The sequence below is a fragment of the Haplochromis burtoni genome, unplaced genomic scaffold, assembly GCF_018398535.1.
Source record: "Haplochromis burtoni strain Fernald_Lab_line unplaced genomic scaffold, NCSU_Asbu1 Contig_11, whole genome shotgun sequence".
In the NCBI taxonomy this organism is placed as follows: domain Eukaryota; kingdom Metazoa; phylum Chordata; class Actinopteri; order Cichliformes; family Cichlidae; genus Haplochromis; species Haplochromis burtoni.
This window is the reverse complement of record NW_024582372.1, coordinates 4,577,118-4,604,936: the sequence shown is the minus strand read 5'-3', so window position 1 is coordinate 4,604,936 and position 27,819 is coordinate 4,577,118. Positions and strand designations below refer to the sequence as shown.

The 27,819-nt window shown below is 38.0% G+C and overlaps 4 protein-coding genes across 6 annotated transcripts in view; 3 read left to right on the top strand and 1 right to left on the bottom strand.

Moving 5' to 3' along the window:
- The window catches only part of LOC102311634 (telomeric repeat-binding factor 2), a 10,578-nt gene extending 6,349 nt beyond the window's left edge, over positions 1 to 4,229 (top strand). The window contains exons 6-11 of the mRNA XM_005915015.2: positions 31 to 155; positions 503 to 1,036; positions 2,805 to 2,951; positions 3,119 to 3,189; positions 3,315 to 3,358; positions 3,715 to 4,229. Of these exons, the coding sequence (XP_005915077.1) occupies positions 31 to 155; positions 503 to 1,036; positions 2,805 to 2,951; positions 3,119 to 3,189; positions 3,315 to 3,358; positions 3,715 to 3,873 (1,080 nt within the window). The 3' untranslated portion in view covers positions 3,874 to 4,229. The remainder of the gene's footprint in view (positions 1 to 30; positions 156 to 502; positions 1,037 to 2,804; positions 2,952 to 3,118; positions 3,190 to 3,314; positions 3,359 to 3,714) is intronic.
- A 1,319-nt stretch (positions 4,230 to 5,548) lies between these two features.
- LOC102311321 (telomeric repeat-binding factor 2) lies at positions 5,549 to 16,459 on the top strand. Of its 2 annotated transcripts, none has more exons than XM_005915014.3 (14): positions 5,549 to 5,907; positions 6,223 to 6,318; positions 6,442 to 6,569; positions 7,171 to 7,257; positions 7,575 to 7,715; positions 7,942 to 8,066; positions 9,177 to 9,713; positions 9,865 to 9,981; positions 10,706 to 10,879; positions 13,924 to 14,052; positions 14,140 to 14,286; positions 15,079 to 15,158; positions 15,257 to 15,300; positions 15,597 to 16,459. In XM_005915014.3, the coding sequence occupies exons 1-14, from the start codon at positions 5,751 to 5,753 to the stop codon at positions 15,753 to 15,755; spliced, it is 2,121 nt and encodes a 706-aa protein (XP_005915076.1). In that variant the 5' UTR covers positions 5,549 to 5,750; the 3' UTR covers positions 15,756 to 16,459. The 2 variants fall into 2 exon arrangements, with proteins under 2 accessions (XP_005915076.1, XP_014195531.1); XM_014340045.2 differs by having other exon boundaries at positions 5,550 to 5,774.
- On the bottom strand, positions 16,149 to 19,097 carry nip7 (NIP7 nucleolar pre-rRNA processing protein). Of its 2 annotated transcripts, XM_005915012.3 has the most exons (6): positions 18,797 to 19,097; positions 18,121 to 18,223; positions 17,911 to 17,997; positions 17,692 to 17,830; positions 16,861 to 17,001; positions 16,149 to 16,596 (listed from the first exon to the last, which is right to left on the bottom strand). In XM_005915012.3, the coding sequence occupies exons 2-6, from the start codon at positions 18,174 to 18,176 to the stop codon at positions 16,477 to 16,479; spliced, it is 543 nt and encodes a 180-aa protein (XP_005915074.1). In that variant the 5' UTR covers positions 18,177 to 18,223; positions 18,797 to 19,097; the 3' UTR covers positions 16,149 to 16,476. The 2 variants fall into 2 exon arrangements, with proteins under 2 accessions (XP_005915074.1, XP_014195533.1); XM_014340047.2 differs by lacking the exon at positions 18,797 to 19,097 and having other exon boundaries at positions 18,121 to 18,298.
- Positions 18,271 to 24,404, top strand: cdc42se2 (CDC42 small effector 2). Its single transcript, XM_005915011.2, has 5 exons — positions 18,271 to 18,378; positions 20,588 to 20,829; positions 22,669 to 22,770; positions 22,853 to 22,931; positions 23,951 to 24,404. The coding sequence occupies exons 2-4, from the start codon at positions 20,776 to 20,778 to the stop codon at positions 22,925 to 22,927; spliced, it is 231 nt and encodes a 76-aa protein (XP_005915073.1). The 5' UTR covers positions 18,271 to 18,378; positions 20,588 to 20,775; the 3' UTR covers positions 22,928 to 22,931; positions 23,951 to 24,404.
- Positions 24,405 to 27,819: the final 3,415 nt, after the last annotated feature.

Here is a 27,819-nt window from a genome sequence, read left to right as displayed (position 1 = left end):
GTGTGTGTGTGTTTGGTTTATGCATCCCAGGCTGCAAAACATCTCATTGATAAAACCCCTGTGGATCAAGACAGCACAGCAACTGAAAGTGATGAACAAGCTGAACCTCAGCCATGCTCTAGTTCACAAATAGCCACTGTCCAGTTTGTACCATGGTAATCGCTTCCCTTCTCTTAGTTGATTAGTAATGTTAGTAATGTCTAATGTTAATGTAATGTCCATAGTAATGCCTATTAAGATCAGTGGCAAAACAACAGTCAGTTTGAAAATGTGTGAAGAAAAATAATTCTCCCTTTTCTTTGAATTGGAAGTGATTATTAACTATATTAATACTCACCATTAGCAGCTGCATTAATTGTATGTTGCACTCATGTGATCACACTGTCCATGCATGTAAAAACATTTATGTATCAGATTAACAGTACATACCTTTTTGTTGTCAGGATGTTTGTTTGTCTGTTTTTCAGTTTTCTAGTGTTAATAGTATTTTATTGTCTTCCAGTACACATTCACTTATCCCGAAGACCAGCCTAGAAGCGGCCTACAAATCCCTGGCCACAGGTTTAAATAAAAAAACATTTGCTCAGTTGGAGGAAGAAGTAGACAGAGAGGAGCTGGAAAGAGAAAATTTTTGCGAACAGCTTTCCATGACATCAGAGAGGTGCACAAGTGTGGACTTGGAGGAACTGTTATTTCAGAGAGACTCAGGAGGCCCTATGGAAGCTGCCCCAGCAGACCAACCAACACAAGCAAATGCCATTCCTCCAATTTGGGCAGATTTACACTTTAAGAATCCGATTGTGCTGTGTAAAAGAGAGAACTACACTGTGTCTCGGCTGGTGGTGGAACCAGACAGTCAGGCAAGTTCACGCTGCACAACCGCTTTAGAGGAACTGGAACCTGAGGTCAGAAGGAAAAAAACACCACAGACACTGTCTGCATCTAATGAAAAAGACCGTCAGTGTCGGGGAACAGACAAAAAAGGTGCCACACCCACCCAAAAGAGCCGCATTCAAGCCAACAGAACTCGCACCAGGTAAGTTAAAGTAGCAAATAGCAAGATGTTTTTGCTATCCGGTCTTTAAGTCTGACGTCATTAGCCGTGCCTGGGCCCAAACTCCGCTGCAGGTCCTTAAGTCAAACGATCACTGCAGCATCACTGAGAGTTAAAAACTGTCTAAATTCTTTCATCTGTAATAAAATGATCAGTGTGGCTGCTCTACCAGGTGTAACAATTAAGTTTAACATCCAGGCATCCATGAAAACAAAATCTATGAAGTTTAACGGAGTTAGAAGTTAGCAGGGAGTTAGCTCGCTAGTTTCCATCTAAATATAATATAGCATGTTCTGACTGAGGGATTTCTGAAAAAATTAAGACGTACAACTCAGCTATCACTTCCGACATAAATGAAGACAGAAAAGTAAACAGCAGTGACTTTTGTAGGGTTACTGAAGTTGGGCTAGCTGGTATATAATGATGTGCTACGTGATCGCTAGCGATCATATAAACAGTGAAGCTGGAGGATGAACGCTAACCTTTTTCAACTCGATAAAAAGTTAATGTGAGGGTTCCCGAAGGTTAGGGACAAATGCAATCGCATGGCAGGATGCTGTAAACGGACCAAACTTCAGTCAGGACTGAGATAATCCATCCACAATATGAGGTTAGTCATTAATATACTGCTGCGTGGGCTGGGCTGCAGTTACATCGTAAGGTTTTAAAAACTGAGATTTAAAATGATTAGCTGTAATAAAAACTGAGAGAGGCCGACAGTGATCACTGACTGTTTTTAGGGACTTGAGATTAAATAGAACAAGATACAAAGCATTAAAACGTGTTAAATACACAACAGCCTTATTAAACACAGAGTAGTTTGGGCCGGGAAGCAGGATTCATCACGTCCTCACTTAAAGACTGGATTGTTTCGCCTCGTCCATGCCCCACAACTTATGTCTGCCCCTCAGTTTGAGAACCACTGTGTTATGTGAAAGTTACTGTTTAGTAGATACTGTATACAACATTAAAAACAGTTTGTTTCAGCTGTTTGAGTTGACTCCTCTGACTCTGCATCCAGCAGGGAAAGTTATGCTGCAGCACAGCAGTTTGATGGTTTAAGATAAGATAACCTTTATTAGTCCCACACGTGGGAAATTTGTTTTGTCACAGCAGGAAGTGGACAGTGCAAAAGTTATGAAGCAAAAATTAGAATACAATAAGAATAAATACAGTACACAACTGTACAGAATAGAATAAAATAATATACTATATACAGTAGAATAAAATAGAATAAAAATATACAATAAGATAAAAATAGAATACGAATGCTATATACAACTGAGTAAAAATACAACGATGCCAGAAAAGATTATTGCACTTAGTGTTACTAAGCAATAAGTCCAAATGTGCATTTCTCACCTGTTACTGGTTACTAGAGTGTCAGTTTTCAATGTTTGAACTTATTTTATAATAACTTTGATGTGAAAACTAATAACAACCATCAATCCATTTTTCTGCTACTTATCTGGCTCTGGGTTATGAGGGCAGTAGCCTGAGCAAAGATGTCCGGATTTCCCTATCCCCAGCCACCTGTTTTAGGTCTTCTGAGGGTATATTTTGTTTTCACCATGTCAGCCAAATCACTCCAGCATGTCCTGGTCTCCTTCCAATTAGACATAGCAGAAAACACCCAATTAAGTCCTAAATCCTAGTAGGATGCTAAAAAAAAAAAAAAACAACTCACCCAACTGTCTTCTTTAGGTCCACAACATGATTGATATTTGACCAGTTTTATTTATTTATTCAGGAATCAGGATAATATGGACGTCAGCCGTACCACATCCTCTTCAGTGGAGAGCTCACCAAGTGAGTCACCTTCTCATCCTGTCCGACAAACAACCTCCACTCCTCACAAGGACTCTGGTCAAAAGAAAAGTCCTCGTCTTTTAAAATGGTTAGTTAACGCCAGTAACTGAGAAACTAAAAGTGGTAGAATACACCTGGGTGAATATTTCACCCAGCGTGATTGAGTAATAGTTCTAATCATTTTTAATTTTTATCTTTTGTAGTTGTGCTTAATCATTTTGCCAAACAAAAACACACTCTGGATCTTATTCACAGGAAGCGACTGTACCATGATGCACAGGAGAGCAAGGGCGACGGAGAGTCGTATGTTACCCCTAACAAGAGCGGTATGTAACACTTCATTAAATATAAAATGTTTATAAATATTCAATAAGACTAAAGCAAGTTTGCCATCTGAAACATCTGGTTTTAATGTTTTTCTGTTTGTTTGTTTTTTTGCCTTCCTACAAAGGCTCAGACATGAGCACCATTTCAAATTCAGGCCAAAGGAAAAGGGTAAGTATAGCAAAACATGCTACAAAGCTAACCCGTCACTGTACTTTCCTGTGGATGTTATTTATAAATTTATAAATATAAATAATTAATTTATAATTTATTCACATAAATTACACTAAGTCAAACTCTTTGTTCAATACAGGCATCTCCATTTACAGTTTAGCATATATATTTTGTTCCTGTTTTGCACAAAAAGTACTCATTTGCAACCATCATACAAATGTAAGTTCCTGTATGAATTAATGCAGTACACATGAGGACATTTCACTTTAGTCAGTTACATTAAAAACAATTGAAACAATGTTTGGACTCTCCACAGTAGGAAAAAGCTAACAAATCTTTCGATTGTGTTGCAGAAATGGACAGAGAGTGAGACGCAGAAGTTAAAAGACGGGGTCAAAAAATTTGGAGAGGGCAACTGGTGTAAGATAAAGGAACACTACGGCTTCAAAGATCGAACAAATGTCAACCTGAAGGACAGGTGGAGAACAATGAAGAAGTCAAATATCGTCTGACTCACCAATGTCATTTTTTATCCCATCTCCATTTATTTATTTTTGTTTCTTAAGCAAGTTATTGATAATTTTAAAAATTAGTTTATAGATTTGGTAAATGTTCAGTGTTCACGGCTCAAAGATTGTTTTGTTTTGAGGAAGGGATAAAATGTTACTGTAAGAATAAAAATCTTTGATAGTCTCTTTTTGTCTGCATCTTTATGTTAATGTGTTCTCATTTGTGTTTCACGGGGTCCTAGAGGATTACATGACATGACTCACACGTCCCTTTAGTGAACAAGGACAAAATCCAAGGTCCAAGATTCCAGAAGTGACACTGCAAAATAAAACATGTTTCCTTTTCTCCACTTCTCCAATAACTGTCTCACTTTCATATTCTGTGAAACTGTTCTTTGCTGTCATTTTCATTTATGCGTGTAGTCCAATTAAACCCGTGTAGACTGAAATATCAGTGAGCTGCCTTAAAATGAAGATTTAAGTAGGAGAGTAGTGAAATGTAGCAGATGGAAAAAATTATATATACCAAAAAAACTGCGTTAATAATGCCTTTACAATGTAAACATGTTACTTTCTGCTACTGTACTATTTTTTTTTTTATCCAAATACATTTCTTTCTAAACAATACCAGTTATTTTTAGGCTTTAATTTTTATTTTTTGGCCCATAAATTGCATTATTATCATTCAAGATCCCCAGGAAAATAAATGAGGCATTATTAAAATGTCACAACGGTTTTAATGGCTCAAAACTGTACAGTGCTACAGCAACAAGATAGTTTGCCTAGTCGAGGTTTCTGTAGCAGCTTGGTGTTTGTGCGGTAGGAAAGCCCTGCTTTCTCATCTGGGATTGAAACCTGGATTATCAGGGCTTGATAAATCAGAGTTAGTTAAATCTAGATCAGGTATGTGTAAAAACAAATTGTTTAAGGCAAAAAAAAAAAGGAAAGAAAATGCAAAAACAAAATCACTGTTAAAATTGAATGTCTAAAGCGTAATGCGCCTTCCAGTCCAGTGTGTGGCAGCACGAGGTTTTGCGAGTATACGATTTGCCAATGAGTTCAAAGAGTAAGTGTAAGATTTAGTTCTTTTCTTTTCTTCTTTTTTTTTTTTACTCTAAATTGAGACCAATGTATTGTTATACGTAGTATTAATTGAGAGTTGTCTCAAAGGGTGTCTTCTGGGGTAGTTGACCTGGTTATTAACTTCTGTCCGACAGAGATAAAGAGTATTGTAAGGAAAAAATGAAGAAAAGATGGCAAAAACAGTGGCAAGAGGAAAGAGGGCGGGGAGGGGGAATGAGAAGCACAGGGCAGGAAGGAGTAGGAGAGAGGAGGGGTTTTTTTTGTTTGTTTTGTTTTTTTTTTAGGAGAGAGGAGGTGGTCATATCCAGAATAAGATTTGAACATATTGGTTTAAACACTACACTATTCATAATGGGGAAACATAATACAGGGAAATGTGACTACTGTGGAGAAGAGGAAACTATAGAAGTATCAGGTGGAGAGAAGTCAGCTGACCCCAAACCTCAGTAATATGAAAATGAAACTAGGTCTTGAAAAGGTCTCGTGAAAGTTATCAGGCCTTATTCCGGTTTTTAAAAGGGGGTTTGGGAGGATTTGAGGGGGGCGGTGTGAGTGACGTTCCGTCCACACTCCATACCAGTTGGTGGCGGTAATGCACAATTCAGCTGTTTGCCAACCGCCCATAAAATTTAGAACTGAAAGAAGAAAAGAAGAAGTCTTCCGTTGGATATGAACGTTTTGTCTGTTTTTGTATGTGGTGTGTGTTTTGTTTTGTCTTTTTTTACGCTTTTGCTGAATTCTGCCTCTAAAGAATTGGAATGAAGCGCCACCTGACAAGCTAAACCCGGAGATTGCCTATGAATATGGCGGCAAAAGAAAACGTAAACAGTCGCCAATTTGATACTGAATCCGTGGTGAACCGCTGGGTAGTGGATTATTATTTGTTTTTGGCGCTAGAGTTGTTTAAAAAGGAACAATATGAGGATTTCTGTGCCGTCACAGATGTACTCGACAGTAAGTAACAATCAGTTTAGCGTGTTTTGACTAGCCTACGTATCTCTGGGATTACTAGAACTATGTTTTGCAAGCTTGTTATCCTTGAAAAGTGAAGAAGTGCTCTATATATGTCAAAGTGTCACGGTTCGTGTGCTGGACTAATTGTGATGTAGGTTCGTGGTTGCATGTCCCACTGGTTTATGTCATTTATGTGACATTTTTATCAATCTTGTTTTTATTGTAGATACTTATATTATTTTGCTACTGCCTACTACTTGTTTCATCAAAAAAAATAAATATGCATTTTTTAGCCTTTTGATTGTTTTCTTACAGGTGTCTTGGTTCGTCCTTATGGGCCCATTGATTTCATGCCACAAAAGATTCAAGTGTGGCGGTTTCTTTGCCGGATAAATGAAGGTGACAAACCTGGTGAGATCAACATTGACCATTTATTATCACACATCTGTCAGTCTGATTCATGGTAGTGCTTCTTTTGCATTGTGAATAAACACTAAAATGAACCTGTTTTTTTTTTGTTTTTTTTTCTCCCAGCTGCAGACACGTCTTCTCAGTCGGTATGTCCTCTGGAATCAGCCCTAATGTTGCTGGAAAGTATGAGCCAGGAGTTCAGTATCCCACAACAGGATTACAAGAACGTATGCACTTCAATTAAAGAAATGGTAAGCATGTTCCTTATTGTTTTTTTTAAATCACCTATTCAATTTATGCACATGATTCGTTTTTACATTCCCTTTCACAAAAACATACAGACATACTATTTTGTTTAATCAGAGACTGTAAATGAAATTATTATGCTGCTAACTTGATGGTGTAAATGCATGGGCGAGTGTGTGTACACATCTTCTTTTTTTTTTTTTTTTTTTTTGTGCCAAAGGATGAATACATGAACTTACTAAGCCTGAGCTAAATTCATGTTTTTACATTATTAATCAGGTTTCCCAAAATACTGATTCTGTTCATCTGGATGTAGCATTTTCAGTGGGAGAAACATTTCATCACTCATCCAAGTACCTCACAGCCCATTGTTCATTCAGTGGGCTGGTTTCAGTTATTGTGCAAATGTACTGTTTATAAGGTTGGGGAAACCTGCAGTAGCTGAGACTGTCGAAGTCACGTGGATGAGTGACGAAACGTTTCTCCCACTAACACTACGTCCAGGTGAACAGAATCAACCTTCTGGAATTTACTTACCTGGATCATTGAGCATGCATCAAGACATTAATCAGGTTTTTTCAACAAGTTATTTGTTTCTGTCTTTAGATTATAATGCTTTCTATTAAGAATGGAAAATTTGAGAAAGCAGGAAAGGTGCTGAACCAGCACTTTACCAAGAAGATGGATGGCAGGGTGAGTTCACTAATTAAAACATATTTTTCCTTAAGCAATATTCTTTGATTTTTTTATCTTGGTAACTCTATTCACATTGATTGCCATTTTGACATTATTTACAGTGTTAAAATTAGTAGTTATAAAAATGCTGTGTAAAAGCAATAAGAGTAGGGGTACTTGGTTAAATCATGCTTGCGGAAGATGGGCGGAGGGCTTTTTAGCTTTAATTGTAAACACCAAAAGATTATTATACTAAATTATTGATGGTGATTCATGAAGTTTTTTAGGTGTTCATGTAGTGTCTTATATTAATGAAATATTTGTGTTCTGTGTAGAGAATGCTGTTCATGGGTCTCATCAGCAAGAAAAATAAAAAGCATGAAGTAATTGAGCAAATCAACTTTGGACGGTTCAAGATGGAGATGCTGGCTTTTTGTGAAAGGCTCTGCCCATCAAGCGTTCCCTTTCTCCAAAAGGTATGAATGCTATACTTAAGGTAAAGGCTTTGTAGTTTGTTTGGGTTTTTTTGGTTTCTTTTTTGGTTGTTTGTTTCTACTTTGTGATCAGTAGGAAATGTTTGCCTGTGACTTCTGTTTATTCTGTTGAAAAACAATTAACAAAACATTGTGGATTTGTCTGTAACATAAAAGTCTTTACACTTACACTATATAAAAGGTGTATATTTTTGTGTAATTCTATCAGGCTGCAAATCAGCTTATTCAGGAAAAGAATAAGGAACAAGACAGCAGTGCAGCTAGAGCTGATGAGCAAGTCCAACCGGTCCCCTCTTCAAGTCCACAAGTAAACATGGTCCAGTCTGTACCATGGTAAGATATCTGTCCCTCTCAGGTGATCTGATCAAATCTGATCTAATCTGATCAGATTAGGTTTTATTAGATCCTAATAAGTACAGTTACCCTTATCTGTGCTGAGTATTTGCACATTGTGCTCTCTTATAGTCTTAAGCTGCCCGGAGCCCTCACACAAATGCCCAGAGAAAAATCACTCCCCATCTGGACTGGGAATTGCAAACATCCATCACAGATGACTGTTTTAAATTTATTACAAATGAGAAATGTGGTCGTAGTTTCTTCATTATTCAGTAATAGTGAAAGCTATTTCAATTCTGAAATTCAGTACTACTTCCGTTAATATATTGCACACTCTGTATCTACCCCTTGTCAATGCTGGGCAGCATAATATCAGTTGAGAACGATTGCAGCTTGAAAATCCAATTTAGATTTCCATTTTTTTTATTCATTGTTGTTTTTTATGATATTTTCAGGAGTATTAGATTCAGCAAACCATAAAAGGTTTAATTAGGTCCCCTTAACTTTAAAAATACACAAAATAAATCAATATAATCCCAAATTTTTTTCAATAATAATTTGCTCTCTGGTGGCCACTTGAGTACAGTGAATGCAACAAAGAACCAGTTTGAAATGATGTGAGCCTTGTAACAGAGCATGTTATACTGCTGGAGGCGGCTGTCAGTGTACATTTGGGCCATAAAGAGATGGACAGGACCAGCAGTAGCACTCAGGAAGCCTGTGGCATTTAAACAGTGTTCAGCTGGTACTACGGGGCACAAAGTGTGCCAGCAAAAAATATTCCCCCACACCATTACACTAGCATTGCATGTGTTATGCATTCAAACATGCTCTTCTCCATACATTGGTTGTACTGAGTGGTTACTGTTTACCCCCTGTTGGCTCAAAGCAATCCGCCCATTTTCCTCTGAACTTTATCAGGTTGTCTTGACCATGTCTACATGCCTAAAGTTTCTGTGCTATCATGTGACTGGCTGACTAGATGTTATCGTTAACAAGCTGGTGAACAGGTGTACCGATTAAATTAGCAAGTGAGTGTGAAAAGTTAAATATGTGGCGAGACATCCTTTTTCAGCCCCTTTTCCTTGTCTGCATCTTAATTTCCAGCAAGCATTCAACTATCCAGAGGACCAGGCTAGAAGCAGCCTACAAAGCCTTGGCTACAGGATTAAATGAGAGAATGTTTTCTCAGCTGGAGGAAGAAGTGGAGACAGAGGACCAGGAAAGCGAGCATATGTGTCTGCAACTCTCACCTGATCCTAAAATGGACACCAATTTGGACTTGGAGCAGGAAGTGTTATTTCAGAGAGACTCAGGCAGCCCCATGGAAGCTTCACCGGCAGACCAACCACCACAAGCAGATGCTGTTCCACAAACTCAGGAAAGTTCGCTCTCAAAGACAACTTCTGTGCCATGGAACGGACAGCTTTACACTCTGTCTCGGCTGGTGATGGAACCAGATAGTCAGGCAAGTTCACAGTGCTCAAAGGTTTCAGAGGAACTAGAGACCGAGGCCAGAGTAGAAGAGGCACCACAGACACTGGCTCTGTCAAATAAAAGAGACTCACAGTGTCCAGTCACTGACCAAGAAGTTTCCATACCAGCACCAAAACGCCACAGAAGGACCAACAGAATTAACAGGAGGTACTTATATTTGTTTTTTTTCTTTTCCAGGAAAATGATTAGTAGGCACTATTTTCTTACAAGGTTGTAAGGTTTTGCATTTCAGCTTACTTTTAGTATTTGTTTAATCAGTGTATGGCATTAAACCTTTTTTTTTTGCTTTCGTTTACAGAGTTTCAACTAGTTTTGCTGAGTTGTCAGCAGAGAGTGAGGAGGACTCTCCTCATTCTGTGGCCAGCACGGCAGTTAGTGTGAGACGTCATAACCAGTCCAGTAGTTCACCCACCAGGTAAAATATTAGAACTCTTAACAATAACCAGAAAGCCTTCACCGTCGTTAGAGCAAAGTATTCATGTATTGTCAGTTTGTTTGTAATTACGGTATTGACTGTATCTCCTTGTTTTAAGCTAGCTCAATATTAATGCTAATAAAAGTTACTCAGGTCAACTTACACTTAACAATAAACTAGTTAAAGCAGCTATTATACTCGGTTGCCCACGGTGACTCAGACAACTGTCCACACAATGAATGAATAGTTATTCCTGTTTTAGTTCTTTGAAGTCTGACTGAAGGGTGTGTGCGTAGTTGATGTTCTGTAATGTTTTCACAGACATATCCAGACAGTCACAAATCATTGGCAGGCATATGGATGTCAGCACAGAGCCTCATGAAATTTATGTAACTCAGAACCGACAGCGTGTAGTAAAACACATGAGACATGAAGCTCAGAACTCTAAACTATCCTCACTCTCTTATGTTTCCCCCTCCTCTCTAATGTGAGGGTTCAGTGCAAGTGAACATCATCAAATACACAAAAGTGTATTTGATGATGTCATTTAGTTAATAGTAATTGTTTTTTTAATTAGAATTACTCTTTGTTTTATTACTTTGGTGCTTAAAAACACATATATTAAACACTACAGATAAACAGTATAGTATCTTTCAGATCTCCAGTCAAAGCAAATGTTACATTTTGAAGATAATAGTCTAACAGTCTAACTCTTGTCTAACAGAAACATCAACAAGTCAAAACAGTCGTCATCAGACAGTGAAGGAGAACCACAGAAGCTCTCAGAGCCTTCAGTGAAGGTCTCTCCCAGTCTGCTCCCTCTGCACTCTGTTCCTCAGACAAGCTCCACTCCTCACAAGGATTCTGCTCAACTCAGCAACAACTCCTATTCAAAGAAGTGAGTAGAGATAACACCAGTAGTTTTGGCTATGAATAGATAGACGTCATATGTTCAAGTGTTCATCTTGAGTGTAAGATAAGTGATTTACTTTGATTTTTTTTTTTTATTGGCCACAAAGATAACAGCAGTGAAATTACAGATGGGGAACACTGTAACTTGTTAAATACTTTATCAAGCATGGCAAGTCCATATGTACAGCTTCACTTTATACAGGCTTGACATGTCTTATAGCTAAAGATCTACTTTGGAGAACATTAACAATAACTTATTTTTCTGATGTTTGCTGTGCTGCACATTAACTGAAAACATTGAAAAACGGTTATAGATTTTTAGATTTCAAAATGAATTACTCTTACCTACGATGTATATGACACCAAAGCAATCGTCTTAATATACATTGTAGCTTAAGAGGCTGGATGGAATCATTTCAAACTATGGAGCAGAAAAGTGTGAATTAATGGAGAGAAAGAAAAAAAAATTCCAACAGAAGAGACGTGCAAAAGACTAAGATTAGCTCAGAAAAAGAAAAACACATGAAAGAACTAGCTTCATCAGAGACCCATTTAAGATTACTGAAGACAACAAAGAAATCCCTGGAAGAACACCTTGGAAAATGCACTCTGACCCTGCAAAGTCAAGGGTCAGAGTCCATCATCAAAGGAAAGCTCTCCAACCAAAGGTTCTCAATTGACAACAAACAAAAAGCAATGCTATCTGAGAAATCCATCAGAAGATGCTATGATGCAAATCTCAGACCGTGAACAGATCGAGCAACTCAAGCAGGATGCTTGTAGGGACCTCGAGAAATTTGATCACTCTATGCTCAAAGCTTTGGGCCTTCCAGTTTGGCTTGCTGCCTCATGTACATTTTCTCAAAAGCGACTTATAAATTTATTTATAAACTTAAAGTTGGTTAACAGCTTTGTGGCATGATTGACTCTCATTTGTACTCTTCCCAGATCTAATCATACTCGTTGAAAGTCTAGCCAGCCTCTACAAAAAACTATTGCATCAAAAATAAGTTTGTCTTTGTTTCCTCATCTTTCTTCTATTGTATTGCTTCGTATTCTTAAATCTCTGTATCTACATCATGGTTTAAGACCTGATCATTTTTGCAATGATAGTGTATCCCCCACATATTTTGTTTTTTTATGAAGAAGTTATTTATTGAAACATTTATATACAGGGAGTGCAGAATTATTAGGCAAATGAGTATTTTGTCCACATCATCCTCTTCATGCATGTTGTCTTACTCCAAGCTGTATAGGCTCGAAAGCCTACTACCAATTAAGCATATTAGGTGATGTGCATCTCTGTAATGAGAAGGGGTGTGGTCTAATGACATCAACACCCTATATCAGGTGTGCATAATTATTAGGCAACGTCCTTTCCTTTGGCAAAATGGGTCAAAAGAAGGACTTGACAGGCTCAGAAAAGTCAAAAATAGTGAGATATCTTGCAGAGGGATGCAGCAGTCTCAAAATTGCAAAGCTTCTGAAGCGTGATCATCGAACAATCAAGCGTTTCATTCAAAATAGTCAACAGGGTCGCAAGAAGCGTGTGGAAAAACCAAGGCGCAAAATAACTGCCCATGAACTGAGAAAAGTCAAGCGTGCAGCTGCCAAGATGCCACTTGCCACCAGTTTGGCCATATTTCAGAGCTGCAACATCACTGGAGTGCCCAAAAGCACAAGGTGTGCAATACTCAGAGACATGGCCAAGGTAAGAAAGGCTGAAAGACGACCACCACTGAACAAGACACACAAGCTGAAACGTCAAGACTGGGCCAAGAAATATCTCAAGACTGATTTTTCTAAGGTTTTATGGACTGATGAAATGAGAGTGAGTCTTGATGGGCCAGATGGATGGGCCCGTGGCTGGATTGGTAAAGGGCAGAGAGCTCCAGTCCGACTCAGACGCCAGCAAGGTGGAGGTGGAGTACTGGTTTGGGCTGGTATCATCAAAGATGAGCTTGTGGGGCCTTTTCGGGTTGAGGATGGAGTCAAGCTCAACTCCCAGTCCTACTGCCAGTTTCTGGAAGACACCTTCTTCAAGCAGTGGTACAGGAAGAAGTCTGCATCCTTCAAGAAAAACATGATTTTCATGCAGGACAATGCTCCATCACACGCGTCCAAGTACTCCACAGCGTGGCTGGCAAGAAAGGGTATAAAAGAAGAAAAACTAATGACATGGCCTCCTTGTTCACCTGATCTGAACCCCATTGAGAACCTGTGGTCCATCATCAAATGTGAGATTTACAAGGAGGGAAAACAGTACACCTCTCTGAACAGTGTCTGGGAGGCTGTGGTTGCTGCTGCACGCAATGTTGATGGTGAACAGATCAAAACACTGACAGAATCCATGGATGGCAGGCTTTTGAGTGTCCTTGCAAAGAAAGGTGGCTATATTGGTCGCTGATTTGTTTTTGTTTTGTTTTTGAATGTCAGAAATGTATATTTGTGAATGTGGAGATGTTATATTGGTGTCACTGGTAAAAATAAATAATTGAAATGGGTATATATTTGTTTTTTGTTAAGTTGCCTAATAATTATGCACAGTAATAGTCACCTGCACACACAGATATCCCCCTAAAATAGCTAAAACTAAAAACAAACTAAAAACTACTTCCAAAAACATTCAGCTTTGATATTAATGAGTTTTTTGGGTTCATTGACAACATGGTTGTTGTTCAATAATAACATTATTCCTCAAAAATACAACTTGCCTAATAATTCTGCACTCCCTATACAGTGCTTTTAAGCTCATGACATTATTGGTAGCCAATGAAGAAACACAGACACTGCTCACTTAAAACCACAGTGTACAAGTTTAAACCAGATAACAGCTTAAAGCATTAGTAGTGATTTAGCATTTTGCAGTTAAAAGTTTCTCTCTAGTTGTACACATTGTGCTGTTCCTTTTTATAAAACCTGGCTGTTTAACTTCAGAAATAAAGAGTAAAACATCATTTTAATCACCAATCACTCAAAACAGGTCGTTCTTTTTACAGAATATCATTGACTTTTTTTCTCATCTTGCAGAAAGTCTAAAAAGTCAATACGGTTATCGTCAGACAGCGAGGAAGACCCGAAGGAGCCTGTGACCTGCAAGAAAACTCCAGTACAAAAGCCTCATAAGCAGCTGTCCAGTGATCCTGTGGACAATCAAGTGTAACTACAGAATCTTGTATTTTATACCGGTGCTCTAGACGACTAATTAATCATATGATATTTGACCAGTTTTATTTACTTTGACAGGAATCAAGATGATACGGATGACATCCATATTACAGACTCTTCAGTGGAGAGCTCGCCAAGTCAGTCCCCTTCTCACCCCATCCCACAAACGAGCTCTACTCCTCACAAGGACTCTGCTCAAAAGAACGTCCATTCCCATTTAGAATGGTTAGTAAACACCAATAAGTCTGAGAAAGTAGCAAGAGGACTGTAATATGTTAAAATGTAACATTTTGAATGCTTTATCCTTTTGATTGGTGCACATTTTGATTTGGTTTGAAGGTGTGAAGTTCCAGTCAATGATTTAGGGTGCCATGTCATCTGCTAGCGCAGGTGGCAATTGGTCTGCTGTGTTCTATTAAGCACAAAGTACACAAAGCAGGCTCTTACCAGGACATTTTAGACCAGTCTGTGCTTCCATCTGGAGATGCTGGTTTCCTTTTCCAGCAAGACTTAGCACCTGTCTACCCACAAGCTGAAAACTGTTGTCAAAGCAACCTGAGCTTTGATAACATTTCAGCAGTTACTCAAGCTAATTGCCTCCATGCCACACCACACTGATGCAGCAACTCATAGCAAAGGAATCCTAACCAAGTGTTTGATTTCTAAATAAAAACCCAGTATGAAATTAGTATACTCGATATTTCTGTTTTTAACAATCTGAAATCATGGATTTCTGATTTTTGAGCTACGGGTCATATTCACTTTTTTATGGTTAGAAATATTTAACATTACTCTATAAATATAGAATAAAGTTGACTATTTTTGAATTGTAAATGTCTCATATTGTTTTTTATATGCACTAGTCATTAGCTGAGGATATTTAATATGTGATTACATGCAAACACACGCGAGTATTCCTCCCAGCATATCTGATTAATAGCCCTAATTATTTTTATCTTTTGTAGTTGTGCTTAATCATTTTGCCGAACAAAAACACGTTCTGGCTCTTATTCACAGGAAGCAACGGTACCATAATGCAAAGGAGACCAAGGAGGTATGGAGCGACGAAGAATTATATTTTACCTCCAAAAAGAGAAGTAAGTAATAGTTCATTGAATATTCAACTCGAATTCATGGAGTTTAGATGATGGGGTTCAAATAATTTTGTGTATTTATTTTTTTTCTTCCCACAAAGGCTCAGACATGAGCACCATTTCAAATTCAGGCCAAAGGAAAAGAGTAAGTATAGCAAAACATGCTGCAAAGCGAACTGGTCACATTACTTTACTGTTGATATTTGTACTTAAATGCCTTTGTCACATAAATGTGTGGAATAGTCCATAGGGAGGACTTCTTGTTCAATATCACACAGTAATTTGCTGCTTTGCCTTTTGTTGCCATCATACAAATTGAAGTTCCTGTATCAAAACCATTACATGTTCAGTCACTTGCACTGGTATTACAACTTGATGTTGTCATTTTTAGACTTCCCACAGTGGCAAATGGCTAACTGACATGTTTTTACTGTGTTGCAGAAATGGACAGAGAGTGAGACGCAGAAGTTAAAAGACGGGGTCAAAAAATTTGGAGAGGGCAACTGGAGCAAGATAAAGGCATATTACAAATTCAAAGATCGAACAAATGTCAACCTGAAGGACAGGTGGAGAACAATGAAAAAATCAAATATCGTCTGACTCACCAAAGCCTATTTCATTTTATCCCATCTCCATTTATTTGTTTTGGTTTCCTTAACAAGTTACTGAACATTATAAAAGCCACTTTAAAATTTTGTAAATGTTGAATGTTTGTGGGTCAAAGATTGTTTCTTTTTGAGGAAGGGATAACAGAAATTGCAGTAATAGTGACTATTGTAGCATCTCTGCAGCCCTAAATGACAAACCCACTCATTGAATTGATACAGAGATGGGAATAGCTTTAAAAGTCAGTATGTTACTCAGTCTTATGATCTCGGAAAAGCAGAACAGACCTTTAATTAAAGATATGAAAGCTGCAAAATATCCATATAGCTAAGATCTACAGGTAATTTTTTCCTCCCACACAAACTATTTGTAGAAAAAAGATTTAAATTTAAATAATACAGAGATGTGGATTTATTTCAAGATTCAAGTTACAAAAAACATACACACATAAACAAAACCCTTCTCATTTAATACAACAGGGAGGGGACAAACCAGGAAATTCTGCAAATGGCAGAAGTGAGTCAATAGACAGATTGTTTGTTTTAGCCTCTGGACTGTAGGGAAGTGTTCCAAGTATAACAGCTGCTCGTGAAATAGGAACTTTGATCAGATCATGTCACTATAAAATGTTTAGCAGCTAAAAGTGAACCTTTGACTTTGAGTGAGTGTTACTGTTAAAAATAAACAGTTTGACAGTCCACTTGTTTCTGCATCTTTATGTTAATGTTTCCTCATTTCTTATGAACTCGCCGACATCAGCCTGGTGGAACACAACGATAGACATGGGGTCCACTCGCCGACACTCCTGCGTAGACTTGGCCGCCACACCAAAACCCTGAAGATTAAGATAAACAGCCAGCCTATAAGTGCCTTTTGTCATATAACCTTGAGTTAATCAGGTATTAACCTCTTTTTAGTACATGAGTGGATCTATCCAATACCCTATTGTGAATACATGGCACTGAGGAAAACAAAACATCTGCATAATATGTGCTTTGTTTTCCAGCATGAGTGTTACCAACAGGAATACGTATCTTTGTTGTACTGTGAATACTGCCCATAACAGTGTGACAAGAAGATCAACCTTTAAAGGACTTACCAAAGGCACATCTGCCATGGAGTAAACCACAACTCCCTGATACTGCATCGTGTTCTCAGTAATTCTGCCAAGACCAGATTTTAGCACGTGGTTCCCATACAGGAAAGACTGCTCTGTTCCAGGTTTCACCCACACCTTAAACTGAATACATGATAGTTTCAAGTTATTCATACATGAATGAATGAGTCCAATATGACAGCACAGATGAAAAGCTTGAACAATTAAGAGAAAGCCTAGAATTTCTAAGCACACAGAGCTACTTCTCTCTTGTTCTCATAATATTTATAAACGACTTAATACAGGTTCTCGCCATTTAGGGTCTTCAAAAAGCAAAAAGATATGCTGCAGATATGAATCTTCTCACCTATGAACTTCAATTTGAAAAATAACAGCCTGTTTATAAGTATAAACAAACTTTTGTACAGCACAATTTTTCATGCAATAAATCTGTAATAGCACACAGAATTGCACATGAGCCTGCAAATCATGTCCAGTGTTTCCCAGCAATGAACAATGATTTTATTTCTGATTGAATATTTTGATTCTCCATCTGTATAGTAAACAGCTGTTTATGCATGTGAAAAACAATTTCTACCCGTTGTGTGTCACTGATCCTAAAAACTGGTTATACTCACTCCACTACTTTACATTTTTGCTGTAACTCTTTCAAAAACCCTTCTGGAAGATGATCTAGTGGCATAATTCAGAATGAGCCTCTACTATAGAGGACTTTAGTAATACCCGTATTGTTTCGTTTCCTACATCTTATTTAAGCTCCGCTTGGTATATTGGTGGGAGGGAATGACTTGGCTGTGTGTTGTTTATAGTCACCTTTGCATATGGAGCAAGGAAATCCAGGGCTGTGATGTGCAGGCGGAACTTCTTGGTCTTTGTAAACTTCCCAAAACACGTACCCACTGACATGAGTTTGTCCCGGGAAAAGTTGGTGGCCAGCTTTAAAATTTTCTCACTGTGGACAGAAAACCAAACGCCTTAATCCTTACATGTACGGACAGGTACCCAACATGCGTGTTAATTAACCAAAATTACCTCATGTAGTAGACTCTGTCATGGTGCAGCCTGAAACAGTAAACGCCGTCTGGTCGGTCCACTAGAAGTTTTATGTTTTCACCAATGCTGTTACAAGAGAAAACACATGGATCACACACACATTCACAGCGTGAGCTACCGGGCTTGCTGAACGTGTTGGTATAATTTGAACCTTTACAGGCTAACACGGCGCAGGAACCGTTCACTCACTATTTAGATAACTTCTCGAACATCGTTTTGGTCTCTTCTTCTGTTAGCGGCCTCATATTTACTACTATAAATCCTTAACGTTAGCAACGGATAAACGTGTCTCCTGTGAGAAAAAAACGTGGGTTAACGCGGAAGCAGTAATGCTTTAAAACGGAAGTTGTGTGACGTAACAATGATCACAGTTCCTGGTTTTTTGCCTCCTTTACCGATCAGTTTGGACGGACGTGTTTTTTTCTCCGGTAAACCGGTCGCCATCTGGTAAGTTTTCGCATACTAAATAATTACAATTCACAAAGAAATCTTGAGGAGTAGTTGGCTTTAATTGTGAAAACCAGCAATTGTTTCAGCTTTTGTTTTAATTTAATAACTGAAGTCACAGCTTCCGAAAATGGGCTGCGTTAGCTCCGACAGCTAGCTGTCAGTGGAAAAAAACACAGACCCGCGGCTATCATCGAGCCCGTGAACGTTAGCTGGAAAGCTAGCTGTATTAGCATGTGGTAGAGCTAACACTCCGATTTACTAAAGCAGTTCAGTTCTAATCAACGCCGACGCCCCGGCACAGCAGCAGTACATGTGTTGAACTGCACCCAGCTGCGAGCTGTGTTCAGACTGGTCATGTAAAGCGTCTTTGCCGCAGCGGGGCGAAGTTACATAACGCTCATTTGTTTGTAAATACCGATTAAGTTCCAGTAATCCAAGATCACCGGCAGAGTTGGTAATCCTTAAAGGATGTCAGATGTGGTTAAAATCATCATTAAACACGTCTGCGCTCATTTTACGACTCTTGATAATTGACTCTTGATGATTCAGTTGCACTGAGTGTCAGCGGTGCATAGCGTCAGCTGCAGAGTCAGTGTTACAGACTGGGAAATACACTCCGTCAGCGAGCACTTCGCTTTTGGCAGATCATTTGATCCTCCTGTCACCTCTTGTTTGACAGCCAGAAGGCCTTCTACTGTGTCTTTCTGAGGCATCGACCAAAAAAAAAAAACGATTGACATTTCGAAATATGTGGTAACACTGTTTGATTATATCACCCTGTTTTGTGTGTGTGGGGTGTTTTTTTTTTTTTTTTTTTTTTTTTTTTTTTTTTTTTTTTTTTTTTTTTTTTTTTTTTTTTTTTTTTTTGTTTTTTGTTTTTGTTTTTGTTTTTTTTTTGTTTTTTAATCGTTTTGTTCTACTTGTTTACTCGTTTCAGTGTAAAATTTCATTGTTTATAATGTTTTTATGTTTGGTATTAATTATTTTGAGTATTAGTTTAGTCTTTTGTGGCTGATATTTGGACAGGAGTTGCAATACAAACACAACACTCTGTAAAGGGAGTTGGCTCACATTGAGAGAGTCATCCAAAACACAAAGCCTCCCCACCCTAGTTGTGTTGACACACTTGACTAAATTTGACAAAGACTGATGATGATTTTAAGATTATTTTATGTAATTTAAACTTAAATATGCACCCAATTTTAATTAACTATAATAGCTTTGTTGATCATATGTTTAACTGCATTTTCTTTGATCCTTGTAAACAAATTAGTAGATTAGTGATAATCCCACAAGTTGTGGTTTTGGTTTTTTTTGGGGGTTTCTTTCCCCAACATTTATCCCTTTTAACTACATTTTTTTTCCTAAGATATTTGTCAGTATAGCAACATTTACCATACTGATATCTTAAAATAAAAATTGTCATCCAACACCAAATTGATGGCCACAGTGTGCTTCCAAAATCAAATTTCTTTCCTTCATTATAGAATTAAGTATATTTTGAACAAGTACAGTACAGTGAAGACAGTTTTATTTTTTATTTATTTTCCCAAATGGTGCTCCACATTTTCTGTGCTGCTGCCCTATTAGTGAAATAAGCCTCTAGACGATTTCAAGTCCACAGAGATGTTAATTAAAATGGAAAGCTTATCAAGGTGTCGGAGCTAATAACAGCTTTCTGAAAACTGAAACACTGGCTGTTCGTTTAACCTCACAGCCCAAGGTTGGATTCAGGTAGTAAGTTATTTACCACCGAAGATTAACCACAAAAGGGAAAGTAACAGTGATCCCCTGGACAGCTTGTTGAAATAGAGGCCACACTCTGGCCCCATTTCTTTTTCTTAAGAATTGTTACAAGAGAAGTTAAATTTGAATATGGTGAACTTTCTGTTTTTAACCTTCTGACGTAAATGTTTCACCATGCCTCATATGTAGTATGTGTCTGACAGTAGTTTAAACGTATGATTAAAAATAACCATAGATTACCTCATCAGACGCGAGATGGTATCATACAAAAAGTGGCAAGCTTCCAAGAAAGGAATTTTTAAATATTGTTTTCAATCAAAAGTTGCTTCCTGTAAAAGTAAGTCCAGGGAACTATTAGCTATGGGGAACATGAGCAGCCGAAAGCTGCTGATACACATCAAAATATATCAGCAATTGATTGAAATGTGTTTTTTATTTTCTTTTGTTAACGTGTCAGCAGGTGTGTGGTGCTCTGAAGTGGGACAAGACTTTTCGTGCCAACGGTTTACCCCCAAGAAGCCACTGGCCTGTGTCTGTCATCAGTTTCCGGCGTGTGTTTGTGGTTCTGGTAACACGGAACAGGAAGACGGGCGTAGAGACGTCTGAGCAGAGAGAGGAAACTGCTGCGGCTTCTTCGTTGGCCTCAGAATGACTGAGTTCTGGGTTTGTTTCAGTTGCTGCATTGCAGAGCAGCCACAGCCTGTGAGTATGAAATTTGCAAGAAGAACTGATTTATTTAATTTAAGCTGCCTTGTTTTTAAAAGTTTTTAATTTGAATATAGATTAACAAAGTAGCATTCATCCAGTTAAACACATCCTGGCAAAAAACACTTTAAATATATTTGCTAAAGGTTATCTGTTGGCAGACAGTCTGGTTATAATAGGGAACTGTTTGATGTCACAATAATAACCCCTGTCCTGCCGCAGCAAGTCTAAGTTGTTGAGTCCTTTGGAATGATCGTGAGTAATGTATCGATTACTCATCATATGAGGTTTACTGCTCAACTAATTCAGAGTTAATGACAAAAACATGCAGACCTTTGTACATTTCCTGTTTTGTATTAAACTCCCCAAGTAATTGTTCTCATGGAAGGCTTTCAAATTTAAATTAACTTCTGAGTTTAGAAAACAAAAACTTCAATCAGAAGTTTCTTGTAGCTGCTCATAAGACGGGCACAGTGATTGGGAGGGAATTTGGATCATTCCTCACTGAAAAACTATTTGTTGTTATATCTGGGATATCTTGACTTAACATTGAAGCTATCTAGGTCATGCCACAGTACCTAAATTGGTTTTAGACCCAGACTACAAAACCTAGTTTTCTTCATTTAAAAAAGCAAACCAAGAAAAACCCTTCTTGTTTATTTACTTGTGTGCTGTCACATGATCTGCCATGACTTTTTGGTCAAGGACTGCTGCCCAGATATCGTTCTGTAATGCGGTTATGAATTTATTGCTGCTTTTGTGAATGTGAGGTGTCGCGGACCTGAGCTATAAAAGCAGTTTAAGATAAGCGGGATTTATAGCCTCGCAAATGTGTCCGTCTGCATACAGTTTTCAGTCAGAGAGGGGAGACGGGTTTTCACCCACGCGAGAAACACTGCCGTGCAGTCCTCCAAGATCCTGACTGCGTCTCACTGGAATCGGATGACGTATGCGACTGCCAAATGTTGACTGGTTGATAAGTGGGCCAGAAAAGAGCAGGGAGCAGTAGCAGAGTTCCACGGGAATAGGAGATCCTGTTAAAAACTTCAAAGATCAAAAAATAATGTATGAAAAGCACAGACAGTGACTGCAGTGACAGTTTTCATTGTTTTTAATATTCGGTTTCACTTCAGCTTTTGTGTGTTATAACTTCGTTCTTCTTCGTGTTTGGCTCATAGACCAAAAACAACATGAGCCACAGTTGTCCACAGACTGTTTGTAGCACAGACAGTCAGGCCCTGGAGCGGAGTGGACAGCTAACACGCTCACTCTGCTCCACCATAAATCCCACTGTACTTTCTGCACCATGTTTTTATGGATGGTGTTTTGTGTCGGCTTGCCAGTACTCTTTTGTTTCCCTCTAAACATAGCACTCCACATTTTGGCAGGTTTGTTTTCTTTTCTGTTTGCCCACATTTGTCTTATTTGCCCACAGAATAGTTTGAGAATCTTTACAGTGAGGCATTCACATAGGTTTAGTTTTTCCAGCCTGAGTGTGATTAATCAGTGTCCATCATAGAAATTCTAAACTTTTCCCTGTTGTAGGTTTAGTAACCCTGGATTGACAAAACAGATTCAGTAAAACTTCATCACTTTGGTAGTGAACTATCTGTTAACAGATAAGATAACACAAATGATTCGTTTTTACCTTTGTCTCAGTGCAGATCCACTATACTTCAAACAAAGATTTAAAAAGTAAACTGATAAGTGTTTAGTTTCTGATTCACACATGCTCTTCTCAGTTCCCAGTGATAGTAATATTTGCTTTATTGTGTGTAGTATGGTAAGTCTACTTGTGATATTAATATTTAAATTTAGATTTTTGCTACTTTTCAGAAACGGCGGCGAAGGATCGATCGCTCCATGATTGGGGAGCCGACAAACTTTGTTCATACCACACATGTAGGCTCAGGGGACATGGGCCTGGGTTTGGCATCAGTAAGTTTTGGTTTTTTTGTTTGTTTTCACGGAATTTTCAAACATGTGTTTTCAGCCAGCTAACATTTATATATTTCTATAGGTCGACCTAGTTCAGGCCCAGATGAAATCTAAAGGAGGATACGCGCACACAAGTTCTGAAGGTTCGCAGTTGTAACGAGGTGAGAGATGTCCTGATATCCCTTAGTGAAACTGACATTAACCACAGATTTTTCACTACCCCAAAGCCACACAAGCACAGTTTCATCTTGTTTTCATGCAGCCAGAGCCGACTTATAAAAGGTCAAGTTTGTTTTTGAGTGAATTTTCGTTTGGTTTTTTGTTTTTTTTGTTTTTTCCCTTCCCTAGCAAAAGCAGTATTTGTCTTGTTCCTCTGTCTTCCAGTTCTTTTAAATAATAGATTAGAAATATCAATATCATATAGATGTGTGAAATTCTAGACTTGGGGCTCTAGCCATAAGTCAGTGATAGTGTCAAAGTTCTCGTGACTGTTTTCATCTTGTAAACCTCAAAAGTTTGCTCCACCCATGCACTGTCAAAAACAAGTGATGGCAAATCAAGCCTGCACACAACAGCAGGCTTGCCTTATGTGGCTTTGAGAGGAAATGGGAGAAATGCAATGAAGCACATATTTACACTGTACTGTGCATGGTATTGTTTTGCTGATTACCTCTCAAACTGTCTTTGTGAGCGTGACTCAGCTGTCAGAGTAATGACAGTGTAATCGTGCCAAAGTCAATTAAAATAAATAAATAAATAAAATCTTTATTATATAAAAATGACATACTTTTATTTTTCTCTTGACTTTACTGAATTATACTTTTTTTTTTTTTTTTTTTTTTTTTTTTTTTTTTAAAATTGTTCTAATTTAGGAAAAATTATAGCTCTCTACTGTCCTAAGACATTAAGAAAGCTACATCTGCAGGGTTGCTTTTTTGGGTTTTGTTTTTTAAGGGGGGGGGGGGGTGTAACACTCCCACACAGTGTTGCCATAGGTGCTAAGACAGATCGAACCCAAAGATATCAAATACTTTCTGGGAAAAACACGGATGACTGTAAATTTGACCAAACCAACTAAGATTTTAAAATTGGGACTGACAAATGCACACAGACACAAAAGTACACCTCCAATCAGAAGCAACTCGAATCCTAACCTTTGTTCCACCTTTTCCTCCAACAGCTCTTCAGTCTTGTGGAAACTACTGTTGTTCATATAAGGAAGAATTTTGAAAAAGCAGTTCTGTCCATAAAGGACACAGGACCAAAAGATGAAACTACTGCTTTACCTTGATGTTGTATATATTTTTATTTTTCCATTCCCTTTTTTGTTTTGTTTTGTTTTTAATGAAAGCACTGCTATCCATTTGCTGCCATACTGTTGCACTGTAAAGAGAAACTGTTTAAGAGTAGGGAAGAGGGTTTAGAAAGTTCATAATCTCAGACAGACGTATGCTTGTGTGTATGCATGAGGAAAATTTACTTCAAAGATTCTTGCTGTTGAAGCCAATTTGGATACCTGTATTTATTATCTTGATTTGACAACGGACCTCATGGTGGCTGGGCCACGCTGGAAAATTGGAACATTGAGTTTCCTTCTTTATCCTCAGAGGTTTATCAAAGGACAGGTAGCAAGGCAAAAAAAAAAGCAACACGTTCATAGTTTTATTCTGAGAAATACTCATTATACTGAGTTGCTTTCAGGGTTGAAGATTGCTGTTTTTGTAATAAACTTGAAATGAGTAGAGTACACTGGACCATACATTGTACACTCACACTTGCTTAGGAGTTCATCATTGATTTCAACTGTTTTTTGTTTGTTTGTTTATACTCATTTAGATTGAACCATATAGGATTTTAATAAACTATTAACTTCCTAATCTGCCTTGCTGAAGTCATGTTATTTGTTTTGCTAGTGCGATTTGTAAGCTTAAAGCTTAAGTAGGCACAAATCTGGAAAAGGCAATGTTTTAAATGATCACCTTTCTCCCCTTTGCTCTTTGCTGTTTTGTCAATAACCTCTTTATGCTAGATTCTTGAACAAATAGGCTTGACCAAAGGTTGCCACGTGACTGCTTCTTATGTAGCTTCACTTAACGATACCTTTGCTTGTTGGTGGCTTTTTCTGTCATCAATCCACCATCTGAAGGCACATTTGTAGGTCAGCCAATTGAGAAGACTTGATTGTCTGTCACAGTGGGCAAAATTTTTCGATTGATAGAAGAGCTTAGAGGCGGTGCAGAAGGCTAGTTTCTTGCAGAGCACATTAAAGTACAATATGCTGAATTGTTACTGTGGAGCCTTTGCCTACGTATGCCAAAAATGGTGTCTCCCCCAGCTTTAATGCTTTGTTTGAGCTTTTATTTATTTTTGCAATTTCATGTTTTTAAATGCTATGTGGTTTGTTTTGGTTTTTTTTGTTCATTTGCTTTTTTTTTGTTTTTTGTTTTTTTTTTGTTTTTCTTTCCAAGGTTTGTGTACCAACAGTAGACTTTAGACCTTAACTTGGAAGTAATCAGAATGTCGCAAACACTGCAGCAAAAGTGGGTTTTGTTACAGTCGGCAGTACTCTCATATCTAGTTCACCTACCTATCATCGTGGGGGGGGTGTTTGTTTTTGTTTTTTAAGATGAAGAGAATTAATTTTGCCACAGATGATGCTGTCCTTTTTCTTAAACTAACCTGCCATGACTGTTACAGCTGATAAATGCAGCTTAAGGACTTCCAGCCACATGTGACCCACCTTTGTCGCAGTGTTTGAGCTTATGTTGCTTCTGTTTTGAATTATTGCTACATATAACCTTATTTTGTTTAAATAAAAAAAAAATAATAATAATAATTTTTACTAAAAGTATTAACACACCACCTGACAGTCTTGGACATTACTTTATTCACAGTTTGCCAGTGTTTTTAACCTTCAAGCACATAATTTTCCTATTTGGGGAGAAATAAATTAAAAACAGATCTTATTGCCTGGTTATTCTAGTTGTCAGTCATGTCAGTGATCAGACTAGAATGTCTTTTTGATTTTGTTTTTTCCCTTGGAATTGTTGTGTTGTCCAAATTTCTGAATTAGGGTCCATCTTAAGAAAAAAAATCTAAGCAGAAAGATCAAAAGTGCTGAGCAAACCAGCAGGCCTGGACCTAATAAATGTCATTGTTTGTCCTCTTTGTACATCATATTGATTGACTATTTCAGCGACAAAATGTGTTGAATGTATTAAGTCGAGCATGTAGATTGGTGTTAAATGAGTGCTATTGTCAAAATTTCTATGGTACAAAGAAAACGTCTCATTTGATGTTGGTACTTCAAATCGTAGAATACATTTAATTGATGTTGTCAAATTTCTTATATCAGCCTTAAGACTTCTTGCAAGTACTTTGCCCATAACCCTGGACAGATTTAAGATTCATCAGGTTGAAACATTGTAACAAACATCTGTGTTTCTGTAGTTATTCCTATGTGCAGATGGATCCACATACATGTACACGTTTTTGTTTTGTTTGTTTGTTTTCCAGCTCTGGGATAAATGCTGTAGAATGTGCAGTCATACTTGGATTGCAGTACATTATGTGACCAGCAGGCTGTGCCAGTGGACTGTTTGAATGTGACTTAACAGTTTTGTGTTTGGATTCCTGTCACAGGGCTTATTTTATGATGACACTGTTATTACATGATGTATAAAAGTGATGGCTCCACGCTTTCTCAGATTCATATATTTCTGTATAATATTACAGGAAAGGTGTAGTTGGCAAAATCCCCCACCCCGCCCACCCTCAGAATCTGCCTAATGTGTAGTTCTCACTTTAAAGGGAAAATCATCTTTCCTTTATTGCATTTTCAGAATAAGCCAATAAATGTTATATGTTGATGTTTCACCAAATGTGTATTCCATCTTTTCATTTTTAAGAGGAAAGCAGTGAAAGCATCAGTGTAACAAAGACGATACATTTTTAAACACAGTGGAAATGGCGTGGAAACGTAAAACGCAAAGGCCACGAAATGGTCCCAGGTTCGACCAGGGGTTAATACAATACAAAATTTTACTGTAAAATTCTACTAGATTTATATAAAGTAAGAGTGCTCACCCCAGAATGAAATACTGCCCGTGGAGCATACTTGGATATACTTTTAGATTGTTAATACATTTGAGTGTTGAATGCTGCAAAGAGGAACCTTATTAACAAAAGTTGGGCAATTAGTGGCTGACGTTCCCCGATGCTTGCATGACACATGATACTGCTACATGGCAACTAATTTTGAGCACTCAAAGTCTCATTCACACAATTACGCACACATTCATGTAGCACTTTTATCTATTTCTTATCGCTTTGTTTAACATTGACAGGCAGACTTGCACTGTGATGAATACATCAAGGGCATCTCAGGGTTCAATATGTTGCCCAAAGATATTTCACCGTTTAGACAAAATGAGCCAGAGATTGCTCTATTAAATGTTCTAACTGTTAAACTACCCAATTTTTAAAATATTTATACATAAATATTGAAAACAATTATCAACTTTTATATGTGATGCAGTGGTTAGCACTCATACCTCACAGCTAAAGATTCTCAGTCTAAACCTGCTGGCTGGCTGAGGCCTGCCTGTAGGGACTTTGCATGTTCTCTCTCCACCTGCATGCACCTTACACCAGCAGTCCCAAGGCATTCTTGTTGGGTTAAATGGTAATTGGTTAATTGAATGTGAGAGGTGATGATTCTGTCTCCATGTGTAATCTGTCCAAAGTGTATGACACATTTGGTCCCACGATAACTAGGATAGACTCCATCCCTCTGTGATTCTGAACTGGAAAAAGGGAATTGACAAGATGAGAAATAAGCACATGAGAGGGAGACCTTGGTTTGGAGCTAAAGTTAGAAAGTCAAGGTTTATATTAGATACAACAGGCAAAGGATCTAACAAGTATGTACAAAAAAGAATCAAAGAGAAGATCCAGAGAAACAGCACAGGTCGACATGCAGAGGTTTGATGTGGCAGAAGAGGATGTAAGGGATAGACTGTGAAGAAGGTAGATGATCTACTGTGGCAA

Bases quoted from the DNA above. Each gene is read 5' to 3' on its own strand.
- LOC102311321 (XM_005915014.3), top strand. From the start codon at position 5,751: ATGAATATGGCGGCAAAAGAAAACGTAAACAGTCGCCAATTTGATACT. The intron at 6,570-7,170 runs GTAAGCATGTTC...TTCTGTCTTTAG, and splicing joins GCACTTCAATTAAAGAAATG to ATTATAATGCTTTCTATTAA. The intron at 10,880-13,923 runs GTGAGTAGAGAT...CTCATCTTGCAG, and splicing joins AACAACTCCTATTCAAAGAA to AAAGTCTAAAAAGTCAATAC.
- nip7 (XM_005915012.3), bottom strand. From the start codon at position 18,176: ATGAGGCCGCTAACAGAAGAAGAGACCAAAACGATGTTCGAGAAGTTA. The intron at 17,831-17,910 runs GTAATTTTGGTT...TTCTGTCCACAG, and splicing joins GACAGAGTCTACTACATGAG to TGAGAAAATTTTAAAGCTGG. The intron at 17,002-17,691 runs GTGACTATAAAC...TCATGTATTCAG, and splicing joins TCCTTGCTCCATATGCAAAG to TTTAAGGTGTGGGTGAAACC.
- cdc42se2 (XM_005915011.2), top strand. From the start codon at position 20,776: ATGACTGAGTTCTGGGTTTGTTTCAGTTGCTGCATTGCAGAGCAGCCA. The intron at 20,830-22,668 runs GTGAGTATGAAA...GCTACTTTTCAG, and splicing joins TTGCAGAGCAGCCACAGCCT to AAACGGCGGCGAAGGATCGA. The intron at 22,771-22,852 runs GTAAGTTTTGGT...ATATTTCTATAG, and splicing joins TGGGCCTGGGTTTGGCATCA to GTCGACCTAGTTCAGGCCCA.